General features: G+C 63.0%; 1 protein-coding gene across 1 annotated transcript in view; it reads left to right on the top strand.

The window, feature by feature from the left end:
* Positions 1–17,797, top strand: part of cmtr1 (cap methyltransferase 1) — a 270,971-nt gene that overhangs the window by 173,759 nt on the left and 79,415 nt on the right. Inside the window, exon 19 of the mRNA XM_041188132.1 lies at positions 15,349–15,396. Coding sequence (XP_041044066.1) covers positions 15,349–15,396 — 48 coding nt within the window. The remainder of the gene's footprint in view (positions 1–15,348; positions 15,397–17,797) is intronic.

Genomic DNA, 17,797 nt, shown 5'->3' with positions numbered 1-17,797 from the left:
CCCGTGCCCTCTCTCTTTATCCACCCCGTGCCCTCTCTCTTTATCCACCCCGTGCCCTCTCTCTTTATCCACCCCGTGCCCTCTCTCTTTATCCACCCCGTGCCCTCTCTCTCTCTATCCACACCGCGCCATCTCTCTCTCTATCCACCCCGTGCCCTCTCTCTCTATCCACCCCGCGCCCTCTCTCTCTATCCACCCCGCACTCCCTCTCTCTCTCTATCCACCCCGCGCCCTCTCTCTCTATCCACCCCGCACTCCCTCTCTCTCTCTATCCATCCTGCGCCCTCTCTCTCTATCCACCCCGCGCCCTCTCTCTCCATCCACCCCGCACTCCCTCTCTCTCTATCCACCCCGCACTCCCTCTCTCTCTCTATCCACCCCGCGCCCTCTCTCTCTATCCATCCCGCGCCCTCTCTCTCTATCCACCCCGCGCTCTCTCCCTCTATCCACCCCGCACTCCCTCTCTCTCTCTATCCACCCCGCGCCCTCTCTCTCTATCCACCCCGCGCCCTCTCTCTCTCTATCCATCCCGCGCCCTCTCTCTCTATCCACCCCACGCCCTCTATCTCTCTCTATCTACCCCGTGCCCTCTCTCTCTATCCACCCCGCGCTCTCTCTCTCTCTATCCACCCCGCGCCCTCTCTCTCTATCCACCCCGCGCCCTCTCTCTATCCATCCCGCACCCTCTCTCTCTATCCAGCCCGCGCTCTCTCTCTCTCTATCCACCCCGCGCCCTCTCTCTCTATCCACCCCGCGCCCTCTCTCTCTCTCTCTATCTACCCCGCGCCCTCTCTCTCTATCCACCCCGCGCCCTCTCTCTCTATCCACCCCGCGCCCTCTCTCTCTATCCACCCCGCGCCCTCTCTCTCTATCCACCCCGCGCCCTCTCTCTCTATCCACCCCGCGCCCTCTCTCTCTATCCACCCCGCGCCCTCTCTCTCTATCCACCCCGCGCCCTCTCTCTCTCTCTCTATCCACCCCGCGCCCTCTCTCTCTCTATCCACCCCGCGACCTCTCTCTCTATCCACCCCGCGCCCTCTCTCTCTATCCACCCCGCGCCCTCTCTCTCTCTATCCACCCCGCGCCCTCTCTCTCTCTCTATCCACCCCGCGCCCTCTCTCTCTCTATCCACCCCGCGCCCTCTCTCTCTATCCACCCCGCGCCCTCTCTCTCTATCCACCCCGCACTCCCTCTCTCTCTATCCACCCCGCACTCCCTCTCTCTCTATCCATCCCGCGCTCTCTCTCTCTATCCACCCCGCGCCCTCTCTCTCTATCCACCCACGCGCCCTCTCTCTCTATCCACCCCGACCCTTCTCTCTCTATCCATCCCGCGCCCTCTCTCTCTATCCACCCCGCACTCCCTCTCTCTCTATCCACCCCGCACTCCCTCTCTCTCTATCCACCCCGCACTCCCTCTCTCTCTCTATCAATCCCGCACTCCCTCTCTCTCTATCCACCCCACACTCCCTCTCTCTCTCTATCCACCCCGCGCCCTCTCTCTCTATCCACCCCGCACTCCCTCTCTCTCTCTATCCATCCTGCGCCCTCTCTCTCCATCCACCCCGCGCCCTCTCTCTCCATCCACCCCGCACTCCCTCTCTCTCTATCCACCCCGCACTCCCTCTCTCTCTCTATCCACCCCGCGCCCTCTCTCTCTATCCACCCCGCGCCCTCTCTCTCTATCCACCCCGACCCGTCTCTCTCTATCCATCCCGCGCCCTCTCTCTCTATCCACCCCGCACTCCCTCTCTCTCTATCCACCCCGCACTCCCTCTCTCTCTATCCACCCCGCACTCCCTCTCTCTCTCTATCCATCCCGCACTCCCTCTCTCTCTATCCACCCCGCACTCCCTCTCTCTATCCATCCCGCACTCCCTCTCTCTCTATCCACCCCGCACTCCCTATCTCTCTCTATCCACCCCGCGTCCTCTCTCTCTATCCACCCCGCACTCCCTCTCTCTCTCTATCCATCCCGCGCCCTCTCTCTCTATCCACCCCGCACTCCCTCTCTCTCTATCCATCCCGCACTCCCTCTCTCTCTCTATCCACCCCACGCCCTCTCTCTCTATCCACCCCGCGCCCTCTCTCTCTATCCACCCCGCACTCCCTCTCTCTCTATCCCCCCCGCGCCCTCTCTCTCTATCCACCCCGCGCCCTCTCTCTCTATCCACCCCGCGCCCTCTCTCTCTATCCACCCCGCGCCCTCTCTCTCTATCCACCCCGCGCCCTCTCTCTCTATCCACCCCGCGCCCTCTCTCTCTATCCACCCCGCGCCCTCTCTCTCTATCCACCCCGCGCCCTCTCTCCCTATCCACCCCGCACTCCCTCTCTCTCTCTATCCACCCCGCGCCCTCTCTCTCTCTATCCATCCTGCGCCCTCTCTCTCTATCCACCCCGCACTCCCTCTCTCCCTCTATCCACCCCGCGCCCTCTCTCCCTATCCACCCCGGGCTCTCTCTCTCTCTATCCACCCCGCGCCCTCTATCTCTCTCTATCTACCCCGCGCCCTCTCTCTGTGTCCACCCCGCGCCCTCTCTCTATCCATCCCGCGCCCTCTCTCTCTATCCACCCCGCGCCCTCTCTCTCTATCCACCCCGCGCCCTCTCTCTCTATCCACCCCGCGCGCTCTCTCTCTATCCACCCCGCGCCCTCTCTCTCTATCCACCCTGCGCCCTCTCTCTCTCTTTCCCCACCCAGCGCCCTCTCTCTCTATATCCACCCCGCGCCCTCTCTCTCTCTCTATCCACCCCGCGCCCCCTCTCTCTATCCACCCCGCGCCCTTTCTCTCTATCCGCCCCGCGCTCCCTCTCTCTCTATCCACCCCGCGCTCCCTCTCTCTCTATCCACCCCGCGCCCCCTCTCTCTCTATCCACCCCGCGCCCTCTCTCTCTAACCACCCCGCACTCCCTCTCTCTCTATCCACCCCGCGCTCCCTCTCTCTCTATCCACCCCGCGCCCCCTCTCTCTCTATCCACCCCGACTCTCTCTCTCTCTATCCACCCCGACTCCCTCTCTCTCTATCCACCCCGCGCCCTCTCTCTCTCTCCACCCCGCGCCCTCTCTCTCTCTCTATCCACCCCGCCCCCTCTCTCTCTACCCCCCCCCGCGCTCTCTCTCTCTGCCCACCTCGCACCCTCTCTCTCTCTACCCACCCTGCGCCCTCTCTCTCTCTATCCACCCCTTACCCCCTCTCTCTCTCTATCCACCCCTTGCCCCCTCTCTCTCTCTATCCACCCCGCGCCCTCTCGCTCTCTATCCACCCCGCGCCCCCTCTCTCTCTATCCACTCCGCGCCCTCTGTCTCTATCCACCCCGCGCCCTCTGTCTCTATCCACCCCGTGCCCTCTGTCTCTATCCACCCCGCGCCCTCTGTCTCTATCCACCCCTCACCCTCTGTCTCTATCCACCCCGCGCCCTCTGTCTCTATCCTCCCCGCGCCCTCTCTCTCTATCCACCCCGCGCCCTCTCTCTCTATCCACCCCGCGCCCTCTCTCTCTCTATCCACCCCGCCCCCTCTCTCTCTACCCACCCCGTGCCCTCTCTCTTTATCCACCCCGTGCCCTCTCTCTTTATCCACCCCGTGCCCTCTCTCTTTATCCACCCCGTGCCCTCTCTCTTTATCCACCCCGTGCCCTCTCTCTTTATCCACCCCGTGCCCTCTCTCTTTATCCACCCCGTGCCCTCTCTCTTTATCCACCCCGTGCCCTCTCTCTTTATCCACCCCGTGCCCTCTCTCTTTATCCACCCCGTGCCCTCTCTCTTTATCCACCCCGTGCCCTCTCTCTTTATCCACCCCGTGCCCTCTCTCTTTATCCACCCCGTGCCCTCTCTCTCTCTATCCACACCGCGCCATCTCTCTCTCTATCCACCCCGTGCCCTCTCTCTCTATCCACCCCGCGCCCGCTCTCTCTCTATCCACACCGCGCCATCTCTCTCTCTATCCACCCCGCGCCCTCTCTCTCTATCCACCCCGTGCCCTCTCTCTCTATCCTCCCCGCGCCCTCTCTCTCTATCCACCCCGCGCCCTCTCTCTTTATCCACCCCGTGCCCTCTCTCTTTATCCACCCCGTGCCCTCTCTCTCTATCCACCCCGTGCCCTCTCTCTTTATCCACCCCGTGCCCTCTCTCTTTATCCACCCCGTGCCCTCTCTCTTTATCCACCCCGTGCCCTCTCTCTTTATCCACCCCGTGCCCTCTCTCTTTATCCACCCCGTGCCCTCTCTCTTTATCCACCCCGTGCCCTCTCTCTTTATCCACCCCGTGCCCTCTCTCTTTATCCACCCCGTGCCCTCTCTCTTTATCCACCCCGTGCCCTCTCTCTCTATCCACCCCGCGCCCTCTCTCTCTCTATCCACACCGCGCCATCTCTCTCTCTATCCACCCCGTGCCCTCTCTCTCTATCCACCCCGCGCCCTCTCTCTCTCTATCCACACCGCGCCATCTCTCTCTCTATCCACCCCGCGCCCTCTCTCTCTATCCACCCCGTGCCCTCTCTCTCTATCCTCCCCGCGCCCTCTCTCTCTATCCACCCCGCGCCCTCTGTGTCTATCCACCCCGCGCCCTCTGTCTCTATCCACCCCGCGCCCTCTGTATCTATCCACCCCGCACCCTCTGTCTCTATCCACCCTGCGCCCTCTCTCTCTACCCACCCCGTGCCCTCTCTCTTTATCCACCCCGTGCCCTCTCTCTTTATCCACCCCGTGCCCTCTCTCTTTATCCACCCCGTGCCCTCTCTCTTTATCCACCCCGTGCCCTCTCTCTTTATCCACCCCGCGCCCTCTCTCTCTATCCACCCCGCGCGCTCTCTCTCTATCCACCCCGCGCCCTCTCTCTCTATTCACCCCGCGCCCTCTCTCTCTATCCACCACGCGCCCTCTCTCTCTATCCACCCTGCGCCCTCTCTCTCTCTCCCCCCACCCAGCGCCCTCTCTCTCTATATCCACCCCGCGCCCTCTCTCTCTCTCTATCCACCCCGCGCCCCCTCTCTCTATCCACCCCGCGCCCTTTCTCTCTATCCGCCCCGCGCTCCCTCTCTCTCTATCCACCCCGCGCTCCCTCTCTCTCTATCCACCCCGCGCCCCCTCTCTCTCTATCCACCCCGCGCCCTCTCTCTCTAACCACCCCGCACTCCCTCTCTCTCTCTATCCACCCCGCGCCCCCTCTCTCTCTATCCACCCCGCGCCCTCTCTCCCTATCCACCCCGCACTCCCTCTCTCTCTCTATCCACCCCGCGCCCTCTCTCTCTCTACCCACCTCGCGCCCCCTCTCTCTCTCTCTGTCCACCCCGCGCCCCCTCTCTCTCTCTCTGTCCACCCCGCGCCCTCTCTCTCTCTCTCTATCCACCCCACGCCCTCTCTCTCTCTATCCACCCCGCGCCCTCTCTCTCTATCCACCCCGCGCCCTCTCTCTCTCTATCCACCCCGCGCCCTCTCTCTCTCTCTCTGTCCACCCCGCTCCCTCTCTCTCTCTATCCACCCCGCGCCCTCTCTCTCTCTATCCACCCTGCGCCCTCTCTCTCTATCCACCCCGCGCCCTCTCTCTCTATCCACCCCGCGCCCTCTCTCTCTATCCACCCCGCGCCCTCTCTATCCACACCGCGCCCTCTCTCTCTATCCACCCTGCACCCTCTCTCTCTACCCACCCCGCGCCCTCTCTCTCTCTCTCTCTCTCTATCCACCCGGCGCCCTCTCTCTCTCTCTATCCACACCGCGCCATCTCTCTCTCTATCCACCCCGCGCCCTCTCTCTATCCACACCGCGCCCTCTCTCTCTATCCACCCCGCGCCCTCTCTCTCTATCCACCCTGCGCCCTCTCTCTCTCTATCCACCCCGCGCCCTCTCTCTCTATCCACCCTGCACCCTCTCTCTCTCTATCCACCCCGCGCCCTCTCTCTCTATCCACCCCACGCCCTCTCTCTCTATCCACCCCGCGCCCTCTCTCTCTACCCACCCCGCGCCCTCTCTCTCTCTCTATCCATCCCGCGCCCTCTCTCTCTATCCATCCCGCGCCCTCTCTCTCTATCCACCCTGCGCCCTCTCTCTCTCTCTATCCACCCGGCGCCCTCTCTCTCTCTCTCTATCCACTCCACCCCCTCTCTCTCTACCCACCCTACGCCCTCTCTCTCTATCCACACCGCGCCATCTCTCTCTCTATCCACCCCCCGCCCTCTCTCTCTATCCACCCCGTGCCCTCTCTCTCTATCCACCCCGCGCCCTCTCTCTCTATCCACCCCGCGCCCTCTCTCTCTCTATCCATCCCGCGCCCTCTCTCTCTATCCACCCCGCGCCCTCTCTCTCTATCCACCCCGCGCCCTCTCTCTCTATCCACCCCGCGCCCTCTCTCTCTATCCACCCCGCGCCCTCTCTCTCTATCCACCCCGCGCCCTCTCTCTCTATCCACCCCGCGCCTTCTCTCTCTATCCACCCCGCGCCCTCTCTCTCTATCCACCCCGCGCCCTCTCTCTCTATCCACCCCGCGCCCTCTCTCTCTATCCACCCCGCGCCCTCTCTCTCTATCCACCCCGCGCCCTCTCTCTCTATCCACCCCGGGCTCTCTCTCTCTCTATCCACCCCGCGCCCTCTCTCTCTATCCACCCCGCGCCCTCTCTCTCTATCCACCCCGCGCCCTCTCTCTCTATCCACCCTGCACCCTCTCTCTCTCTATCCACCCCGCGCCCTCTCTCTCTATCCACCCCACGCCCTCTCTCTCTATCCACCCCGCGCCCTCTCTCTCTACCCACCCCGCGCCCCCTCTCTCTCTCTATCCATCCCGCGCCCTCTCTCTCTATCCATCCCGCGCCCTCTCTCTCTATCCACCCTGCGCCCTCTCTCTCTCTCTATCCACCCGGCGCCCTCTCTCTCTCTCTATCCACTCCGCCCCCTCTCTCTCTACCCACCCTACGCCCTCTCTCTCTATCCACACCGCGCCATCTCTCTCTCTATCCACCCCCCGCCCTCTCTCTCTATCCACCCCGCGCCCTCTCTCTCTACCCACCCCGCGCCCCCTCTCTCTCTCTATCCATCCCGCCCCCTCTCTCTCTCTATCCATCCCGCGCCCTCTCTCTCTATCCACCCTGCGCCCTCTCTCTCTCTCTATCCACCCGGCGCCCTCTCTCTCTCTCTATCCACTCCGCCCCCTCTCTCTCTACCCACCCTACGCCCTCTCTCTCTATCCACACCGCGCCATCTCTCTCTCTATCCACCCCCCGCCCTCTCTCTCTATCCACCCCGTGCCCTCTCTCTCTATCCACCCCGCGCCCTCTCTCTCTCTCCACCCCACGCCCTCTCTCTATCCACCCCGCGCTCTCTCTCTCTCTATCCACCCCGCGCTCTCTCTCTCTCTACCCACCCCGCGCCCTCTCTCTCTATCCACCCCGCGCCCTCTCTCTCTATCCACCCCGCGCCCTCTCTCTCTATCCACCCCGCGCCCTCTCTCTCTATCCACCCCGCGCCCTCTCTCTCTATCCACCCCGCGCCCTCTCTCTCTATCCACCCCTCTCTCTCTCTCTCTATCCACCCCGCGTCCTCTCTCTCTATCCACCCTGCGCTCTCTCTCTATCCACCCCGTGCCCTCTCTCTCTATCCACCCCGCGCCCCCTCTCTCTCTATCCACCCCGCGCCCTCTCTCTCTAACCACCCCGCACTCCCTCTCTCTCTCTATCCACCCCGCGCCCCCTCTCTCTCTATCCACCCCGCGCCCTCTCTCTCTATCCACCCCGCACTCCCTCTCTCTCTCTATCCACCCCGCGCCCTCTCTCTCTCTACCCACCCCGCGCCCCCTCTCTCTCTCTCTCTGTCCACCCCGCGCCCTCTCTCTCTCTCTATCCACCCCGCGCCCTCTCTCTCTCTATCCACCCCGCGCCCTCTCTCTCTATCCACCCCGCGCCCTCTCTCTCTCTATCCACCCCGCGCCCTCTCTCTCTCTCTCTGTCCACCCCGCTCCCTCTCTCTCTCTATCCACCCCGCGCCCTCTCTCTCTCTATCCACCCTGCGCCCTCTCTCTCTATCCACCCCGCGCCCTCTCTCTCTATCCACCCCGCGCCCTCTCTCTCTGTCCACCCCGCTCCCTCTCTCTCTCTATCCACCCCGCGCCCTCTCTCTATCCACCCCGCGCCCTCTCTCTATCCACCCCACGCCCTCTCTCTCTATCCACCCCGCGCCCTCTCTCTCTATCCACCCCGGGCTCTCTCTCTCTCTATCCACCCCGCGCCCTCTCTCTCTATCCACCTCGCGCCCTCTCTCTCTATCCACCCCGCGCCCTCTCTCTCTATCCACCCTGCACCCTCTCTCTCTCTATCCACCCCGCGCCCTCTCTCTCTATCCACCCCACGCCCTCTCTCTCTACCCACCCCGCGCCCTCTCTCTCTCTCTATCCACCCTGCGCCCTCTCTCTCTATCCACCCTGCACCCTCTCTCTCTCTATCCACCCCGCGCCCTCTCTCTCTATCCACCCCGCGCCCTCTCTCTCTACCCACCCCGCGCCCTCTCTCTCTCTCTATCCATCCCGCGCCCTCTCTCTCTATCCATCCTGCGCCCTCTCTCTCTATCCACCCTGCGCCCTCTCTCTCTCTCTATCCACCCGGCGCCCTCTCTCTCTCTCTATCCACTCCGCCCCCTCTCTCTCTACCCACCCTACGCCCTCTCTCTCTATCCACACCGCGCCATCTCTCTCTCTATCCACCCCCCGCCCTCTCCCTCTATCCACCCCGTGCCCTCTCTCTCTATCCACCCCGCGCCCTCTCTCTCTATCCACCCCGCGCCCTCTCTCTATCCACCCCGCGCTCTCTCTCTCTCTATCCACCCCGCGCTCTCTCTCTCTCTATCCACCCCGCGCTCTCTCTCTCTCTACCCACCCCGCGCCCTCTCTCTCTATCCACCCCGCGCCCTCTCTCTCTATCCACCCCGCGCCCTCTCTCTCTATCCACCCCGCGCCCTCTCTCTCTATCCACCCCGCGCCCTCTCTCTCTATCCACCCCGCGCCCTCTCTCTCTATCCACCCCGCGCCCTCTCTCTCTATCCACCCCTCTCTCTCTCTCTCTATCCACCCCTCTCTCTCTCTCTCTATCCACCCCGCGTCCTCTCTCTCTATCCACCCCGCGCTCTCTCTCTATCCACCCCGCGTCCTCTCTCTCTATCCACCCCGCGCCCTCTCTCTCTATCCACCCCTCTCTCTCTCTCTCTATCCACCCCGCGCCCTCTCTCTATCCACCCCGCGCTCTCTCTCTCTCTACCCACCCCGCGCTCTCTCTCTCTATCCACCCCGCGCCCTCTCTCTCTATCCGCCCCGCGCCCTCTCTCTCTATCCACCCCGCGCCCTCTCTCTCTATCCACCCCGCGCCCTCTCTCTCTATCCACCCCGCGCCCTCTCTCTCTATCCACCCCGCGCCCTCTCTCTCTATCCACCCCGCGCCCTCTCTCTCTATCCACCCCGCGCCCTCTCTCTCTATCCACCCCGCGCCCTCTCTCTCTATCCACCCCGCGCCCTCTCTCTCTATCCACCCCGCGCCCTCTCTCTCTATCCACCCCGCGCCCCTCTCTCTCTTTATCCACCCCGCGCCCTCTCTCTCTCTATCCACCCCGCTTCCTCTCTCTCTCTCTATCCACCCCGCGCCCTCTCTCTCTATCCACCCCGTGCCCTCTCTCTCTCTATCCACCCCGCGCCCTCTCTCTCTCTCTATCCACCCCGCGCCCTCTCTCTCTGTCCACACCGCTCCCTCTCTCTCTCTATCCACCCCGCACCCTCTCTCTCTCTATCCACCCCGCGCCTTCTCTGTCTCTCTATCCACCCTGCGCCTTCTCTGTCTCTCTATCCACCCTGCGCCCTCTCTCTCTCTCTATCCACCCCGCGCCCTCTCTCTCTCTATCCACCCCGCGCCCGCTCTCTCTCTATTCACCCCGCGCCCTCTCTCTCTCTATCCACCCCGCGCCCTCTCTCTCTATCCACCCCGCGCCCTCTCTCTCTCCATCCACCCCGCGCCCTCTCTCTCTATCCACCCCGTGCCCTCTCTCTCTATCCACCCCGCGCCCTCTCTCTCTATCCACCCCGCGCCCTCTCTCTCTATCCACCCCGCGCCCTCTCTCTCTATCCACCCCGCGCCCCCTCTCTCTCTATCCACCCCGCGCCCTCTCTCTCTAACCACCCCGCACTCCCTCTCTCTCTCTATCCACCCCGCGCCCCCTCTCTCTCTATCCACCCCGCGCCCTCTCTCTCTATCCACCCCGCACTCCCTCTCTCTCTCTATCCACCCCGCGCCCTCTCTCTCTCTACCCACCCCGCGCCCCCTCTCTCTCTCTCTCTGTCCACCCCGCGCCCTCTCTCTCTCTCTATCCACCCCGCGCCCTCTCTCTCTCTATCCACCCCGCGCCCTCTCTCTCTATCCACCCCGCGCCCTCTCTCTCTCTATCCACCCCGCGCCCTCTCTCTCTCTCTCTGTCCACCCCGCTCCCTCTCTCTCTCTATCCACCCCGCGCCCTCTCTCTCTCTATCCACCCTGCGCCCTCTCTCTCTATCCACCCCGCGCCCTCTCTCTCTATCCACCCCGCGCCCTCTCTCTCTGTCCACCCCGCTCCCTCTCTCTCTCTATCCACCCCGCGCCCTCTCTCTATCCACCCCGCGCCCTCTCTCTCTCTATCCACCCCACGCCCTCTCTCTCTATCCACCCCGCGCCCTCTCTCTCTATCCACCCCGGGCTCTCTCTCTCTCTATCCACCCCGCGCCCTCTCTCTCTATCCACCCCGCGCCCTCTCTCTCTATCCACCCCGCGCCCTCTCTCTCTATCCACCCCGCGCCCTCTCTCTCTATCCACCCTGCACCCTCTCTCTCTCTATCCACCCCGCGCCCTCTCTCTCTATCCACCCCACGCCCTCTCTCTCTACCCACCCCGCGCCCTCTCTCTCTCTCTATCCACCCCGCGCCCTCTCTCTCTATCCACCCTGCACCCTCTCTCTCTCTATCCACCCCGCGCCCTCTCTCTCTATCCACCCCGCGCCCTCTCTCTCTACCCACCCCGCGCCCTCTCTCTCTCTCTATCCATCCCGCGCCCTCTCTCTCTATCCATCCTGCGCCCTCTCTCTCTATCCACCCTGCGCCCTCTCTCTCTCTCTATCCACCCGGCGCCCTCTCTCTCTCTCTATCCACTCCGCCCCCTCTCTCTCTACCCACCCTACGCCCTCTCTCTCTATCCACACCGCGCCATCTCTCTCTCTATCCACCCCCCGCCCTCTCCCTCTATCCACCCCGTGCCCTCTCTCTCTATCCACCCCGCGCCCTCTCTCTCTATCCACCCCGCGCCCTCTCTCTATCCACCCCGCGCTCTCTCTCTCTCTATCCACCCCGCGCTCTCTCTCTCTCTATCCACCCCGCGCTCTCTCTCTCTCTACCCACCCCGCGCCCTCTCTCTCTATCCACCCCGCGCCCTCTCTCTCTATCCACCCTGCGCCCTCTCTCTCTATCCACCCCGCGCCCTCTCTCTCTATCCACCCCGCGCCCTCTCTCTCTATCCACCCCGCGCCCTCTCTCTCTATCCACCCCGCGCCCTCTCTCTCTATCCACCCCGCGCCCTCTCTCTCTATCCACCCCGCGCCCTCTCTCTCTATCCACCCCTCTCTCTCTCTCTCTATGCACCCCTCTCTCTCTCTCTCTATCCACCCCGCGTCCTCTCTCTCTATCCACCCCGCGCTCTCTCTCTATCCACCCCGCGTCCTCTCTCTCTATCCACCCCGCGCCCTCTCTCTCTATCCACCCCTCTCTCTCTCTCTCTATCCACCCCGCGCCCTCTCTCTATCCACCCCGCGCTCTCTCTCTCTCTACCCACCCCGCGCTCTCTCTCTCTATCCACCCCGCGCCCTCTCTCTCTATCCGCCCCGCGCCCTCTCTCTCTATCCACCCCGCGCCCTCTCTCTCTATCCACCCCGCGCCCTCTCTCTCTATCCACCCCGCGCCCTCTCTCTCTATCCACCCCGCGCCCTCTCTCTCTATCCACCCCGCGCCCTCTCTCTCTATCCACCCCGCGCCCTCTCTCTCTATCCACCCCGCGCCCTCTCTCTCTATCCACCCCGCGCCCTCTCTCTCTATCCACCCCGCGCCCTCTCTCTCTATCCACCCCGCGCCCTCTCTCTCTATCCACCCCGCGCCCTCTCTCTCTATCCACCCCGCGCCCTCTCTCTCTTTATCCACCCCGCGCCCTCTCTCTCTCTATCCACCCCGCTTCCTCTCTCTCTCTCTATCCACCCCGCGCCCTCTCTCTCTATCCACCCCGTGCCCTCTCTCTCTCTATCCACCCCGCGCCCTCTCTCTCTCTCTATCCACCCCGCGCCCTCTCTCTCTGTCCACACCGCTCCCTCTCTCTCTCTATCCATCCCGCACCCTCTCTCTCTCTATCCACCCCGCGCCTTCTCTGTCTCTCTATCCACCCTGCGCCTTCTCTGTCTCTCTATCCACCCTGCGCCCTCTCTCTCTCTCTATCCACCCCGCGCCCTCTCTCTCTCTATCCACCCCGCGCCCGCTCTCTCTCTATTCACCCCGCGCCCTCTCTCTCTCTATCCACCCCGGGCCCTCTCTCTCTATCCACCCCGCGCCCTCTCTCTCTCCATCCACCCCGCGCCCTCTCTCTCTCCATCCACCCCGCGCCCTCTCTCTCTATCCACCCCGTGCCCTCTCTCTCTATCCACCCCGTGCCCTCTCTCTCTATCCACCCCGCGCCCCCTCTCTCTCTATCCACCCCACGCCCTCTCTCTCTATCCACCCCGCACTCACTCTCTCTCTCTCTCTCTATCCACCCCGCCCCCTCTCTCTCTCTACCCACCCCGCCCCCTCTCTCTCTCCATCCACCCCGCGCACTCTCTCTCTATCCACCCTGCACTCCCTCTCTCTCTCTCTCTCTCTATCCACCCCGCGCCCGCTCTCTCTCTCCATCCACCCCGTGCCCTCTCTCTCTATCCACCCCGCGCCCTCTCTCTCTATCCACCCCGTGCCCTCTCTCTCTATCCACCCCGTGCCCTCTCTCTCTATCCACCCCGCGCCCTCTCTCTCTATCCACACCGCGCCATCTCTCTCTCTATCCACCCTTCGCCCTCTCTCTCTATCCACCCCGTGCCCTCTCTTTCTATTCTCCCCGCGCCCTCTCTCTATCCACCCCGCGCTCTCTCTTTCTATCCACCCCGCGCCCTCTCTTTCTATTCTCCCCGCGCCCTCTCTCTATCCACCCCGCGCTCTCTCTCTCTCTATCCACCCCGCGCCCTCTCTCTCTATCCACCCCGCGCCCTCTCTCTCTATCCACCCCGCGCCCTCTCTCTCTATCCACCCCGCGCCCTCTCTCTCTATCCACCCCGCGCCCTCTCTCTCTATCCACCCCGCGCCCTCTCTCTCTATCCACCCCGCGCCCTCTCTCTCTATCCACCCCGCGCCCTCTCTCTCTCTCTCTATCCACCCCGCGCCCTCTCTCTCTATCCACCCCGCGCCCTCTCTCTCTATCCACCCCGCGCCCTCTCTCTCTATCCACCCCGCGCCCTCTCTCTCTATCCACCCCGCGCCCTCTCTCTCTATCCACCCCGCGCCCTCTCTCTCTATCCACCCTGCGCCCTCTCTCTCTATCCACCCCGCGCCCTCTCTCTCTATCCACCCCGCGCCCTCTCTCTCTATCCACCCCGCGCCCTCTCTCTCTATCCACCCCGCGCCCTCTCTCTCTATCCACCCCGCGCCCTCTCTCTCTATCCACCCCGCGCCCTCTCTCTCTATCCACCCCGCGCCCTCTCTCTCTATCCACCCCGCGCCCTCTCTCTCTATCCACCCCGCGCCCTCTCTCTCTATCCACCCCGCGCCCTCTCTCTCTATCCACCCCGCGCCCTCTCTCTCTATCCACCCCGCGCCCTCTCTCTCTATCCACCCCGCGCCCTCTCTCTCTATCCACCCCGCGCCCTCTCTCTCTATCCACCCCGCGTCCTCTCTCTCTATCCACCCCGCGCCCTCTCTCTCTATCCACCCCGCGCCCTCTCTCTCTATCCACCCTGCGCCCTCTCTCTCTATCCACCCCGCGCCCTCTCTCTCTATCCACCCCGCGCCCTCTCTCTCTATCCACCCTGCGCCCTCTCTCTCTATCCACCCCGCGCCCTCTCTCTCTATCCATTCCGCGCCCTCTCTCTCTATCCACCCCGCGCCCTCTCTCTCTATCCACCCCGCGCCCTCTCTCTCTATCCACCCCGCGCCCTCTCTCTCTATCCACCCCGCGCCCTCTCTCTCTATCCACCCCGCGCCCTCTCTCTCTATCCACCCCGCGCCCTCTCTCTCTATCCACCCCGCGCCCTCTCTCTCTATCCACCCCGCGCCCTCTCTCTCTATCCACCCCGCGCCCTCTCTCTCTCTCCACCCCGCGCCCTCTCTCTCTATCCACCCCGCGCCCTCTCTCTCTATCCACCCCGCGCCCTCTCTCTCTATCCACCCCGCGCCCTCTCTCTCTCTCTATCCACCCCGCGCCCTCTCTCTCTCTCTATCCACCCCGCGCCCTCTCTCTCTCTATCCACCCCGCGCCCTCTCTCTCTATCCACCCCGCTCCCTCTCTCTCTCTATCCACCCCGCTCCCTCTCTCTCTCTATCCACCCCGCGCCCTCTCTCTCTATCCACCCCGCGCCCTCTCTCTCTATCCACCCCGCGCCCTCTCTCTCTATCCACCCCGGGCCCTCTATATCTACCCACCCCGCGCCCTCTCTCTCTACCCACCCCGCGCCCTCTCTCTCTATCCACCCCGCGCCCTCTCTCTCTATCCACCCCGCGCCCTCTGTCTCTACCCACCCCGCGCCCTCTCTCTCTATCCATCCCGCGCCCTCTCTCTCTATCCACCCCGCGCCCACTCTCTCTATCCACCCCGCTCCCTCTCTCGCTCTCCATTCACTCCGCTCCCTCTCTCTCTCTCTCTCTATCCACCCCGCGCCCTCTCTCTCTCTCCACCCCGCGCCCTCTCTCTACCCACCCCGCGCCCTCTCTCTCTCTACCCACCCCGCGCCCTCTCTCTCTCTATCCACCCCGCGCCCTCTCTCTCTCTATCCACCCCGCTCCCTCTCTCTCTCTCAATCCACCCCGTGCCCTCTCTCTCTCTATACACCCCGCACTCTCTCTCTCTTTCTATCCACCCCGCGCCCCCTCTCTCTCTATCCACCTCGCGCTCCCTCTCTCTCTCTTTCCACCTCGCGCCCTCTCTCTCTCTATCCACCCTGCACTCCCTCTCTCTCTCTCTGTCCACCCCACGCCCCCTCTCTCTCTCTATATCCACCCCGCGCCCCCTCTCTTTCTCTATCCACATTGTCCCCTCTCTATCTCTTGAGTACTGATTACCGAGCTCAGTTTCTTGGTTTCAGGGTGAAAGAAGTGTATCGGCTCGAAGAGATGGAGAGAATATTTGTCCGGTAAGGCATAATGAGCGGACTGAAATAAATAAGTTTGTGTGGGACCCATACCCCAGTGAGAGTCAGTGTGTGTTGGACTGTACCCCATTGAGAGTCAGTGTGTGTGGGACTGTACCCCAGCGAGAGTCAGTGTGTGTGGGACCCGTACCCAAGTGAGAGTCAGTGTGTGTGGGACCCGTACCCCAGTGAGAGTCAGTGTGTGTGGGACACGTACCCCAGTGAGAGTCAGTGCGTCTGGGACCCGTACCCCAGTGAGAGTCAGTGTGTGTGGGACCCGTACCCCAGTGAGAGTCAGTGTGTGTGGGACCCGTACCCCAGTGAGAGTCAGTGTGTGTGGGACCCGTACCCCAGTGAGAGTCAGTGTGTGTGGGACACGTACCCCAGTGAGAGTCAGTGTGTGTGGAATTGTACCCCAGTGAGAGTCAGTGTGTGTGGGACTGTACCCCAGTGAGAGTCAGTGTGTGTGGGACCCGTACCCCAGTGAGACTCAGTGTGTGTGGGACTGTACCCAGTGAGAGTCAGTGTGTGTGGGACCCGTACCCCAGTGAGAGTCAGTGTGTGTGGGATTGTACCCAGTGAGAGTCAGTGTGTGTGGGACCCATACCCCAGTGAGAGTCAGTGTGTGTGGGACTGTACCCCAGTGAGAGTCAGTGTGTGTGGGACCCGTATCCCAGTGAGAGTCAGTGTGTGTGGGACTGTACCCAGTGAGAGTCAGTGTGTGTGGCACTGTACCCCAGTGAGAGTCAGTGTGTGTGGGACTGTACCCAGTGAGAGTCAGTGTGTGTGGGACTGTACCCCAGTGAGAGTCAGTGAGTGTGGGTCCCGTACCCCGGTGAGAGACAGTGTGTGTGTGACCCGTACCCCAGTGAGAGTCAGTGTGTGTGGGCCCCGTACCCCCGTGAGAGTCAGTGTGTGTTGGACTGTACCCCCGTGAGAGTCAGTGTGTGTGGGACTGTACCCCAGTGAGAGTCAGTGTGTGTGGGACTGTACCCCCGTGAGAGTCAGTGTGTGTGGGACTGTACCCCAGTGAGAGTCAGTGTGTGTGGGACTGTACCCCAGTGAGAGTCAGTGTGTGTGGGCCCCGTACCCCCGTGAGAGTCAGTGTGTGTGGGACTGTACCCAGTGAGAGTCAGTGTGTGTGGGACTGTACCCCAGTGAGAGTCAGTGTGTGTGGGAACCGTACCCCAGTGAAAGTCAGTGTGTGTGGGACCCGTACCCCAGTGAGAGTCAGTGTGTTTGGGACTGTACCCCAGTGAGAGTCAGTGTGTGTGGGACCCGTACCCCAGTGAGAGTCAGTGAGTGTGGGACCCGTACCCCAGTGAGAGTCAGTGTGTGTGGGACTGTACCCAGTGAGAGTCAGTGTGTGTGGGATGTGTACCCCAGTGAGAGTCAGTGTGTGTGGGACTGTACCCCAGTGAGAGTCAGTGTGTGTGGGACCCGTACCCCAGTGAGAGTCAGTGTGTGTGGGACCCATACGCCAGTGAGAGTCAGTGTGTGTGGGACTGTACCCCAGTGAGAGTCAGTGTGTGTGGGACTGTACCCCAGTGAGAGTCAGTGTGTGTGGGACTGTACCCCAGTGAGAGTCAGTGTGTGTGGGACCCGTACCCCAGTGAGAGTCAGTGTGTGTGAGACTGTACCCCAGTGAGAGTCAGTGTGTGTGGGACCCGTACCCCAGTGAGAGTCAGTGTGTGTGGGACTGTACCCAGTGAGAGTCAGTGTGTGTGGGACTGTACCCCAGTGAGAGTCAGTGTGTGTGGGACCCGTACCCCAGTGACAGTCAGTGTGTGTGGGACCCGTACCCCAGTGAGAGTCAGTGTGTGTGGGACCCGTACCCCAGTGAGAGTCAGTGTGTGTGGGACTGTACCGCAGTGAGAGTCAGTGTGTGTGGGACTGTACCCCAGTGAGAGTCAGTGTGTGTGGGACCCGTACCCCAGTGACAGTCAGTGTGTGTGGGACTGTACCCCAGTGAGAGTCAGTGTGTATGGGACTGTACCCAGTGAGAGTCAGTGTGTGTGGGACCCATACCCCAGTGAGAGTCAGTGTGTGTGGGACTGTACCCCAGTGAGAGTCAGTGTGTGTGGGACTGTACCCCAGTGAGAGTCAGTGTGTGTGGGACCCGTACCCCAGTGAGAGTCAGTGTGTGTGGGACCCATACCCTAGTGAGAGTCAGTGTGTGTGGGACTGTACCCAGTGAGAGTCAGTGTGTGTGGGACTGTACCCCAGTGAGAGTCAGTGTGTGTGTGACCCGTACCCCAGTGAGAGTCAGTGTGTGTGGGACTGTACCCAGTGAGAGTCAGTGTGTGTGGGACCCGTACCCCAGTGAGAGTCAGTGTGTGTGGGACCCGTACCCCAGTGAGAGTCCATGTGTGGTAATGTACCCCAGTGTGAGAGTCAGTGTGGT

The sequence above is a fragment of the Carcharodon carcharias genome, chromosome 5 (assembly GCF_017639515.1).
Source record: "Carcharodon carcharias isolate sCarCar2 chromosome 5, sCarCar2.pri, whole genome shotgun sequence".
NCBI lineage: Eukaryota > Metazoa > Chordata > Chondrichthyes > Lamniformes > Lamnidae > Carcharodon > Carcharodon carcharias.
The sequence above is the reverse complement of the archived record's forward strand: the minus strand, read 5'-3'. Positions and strand labels throughout refer to the sequence as shown.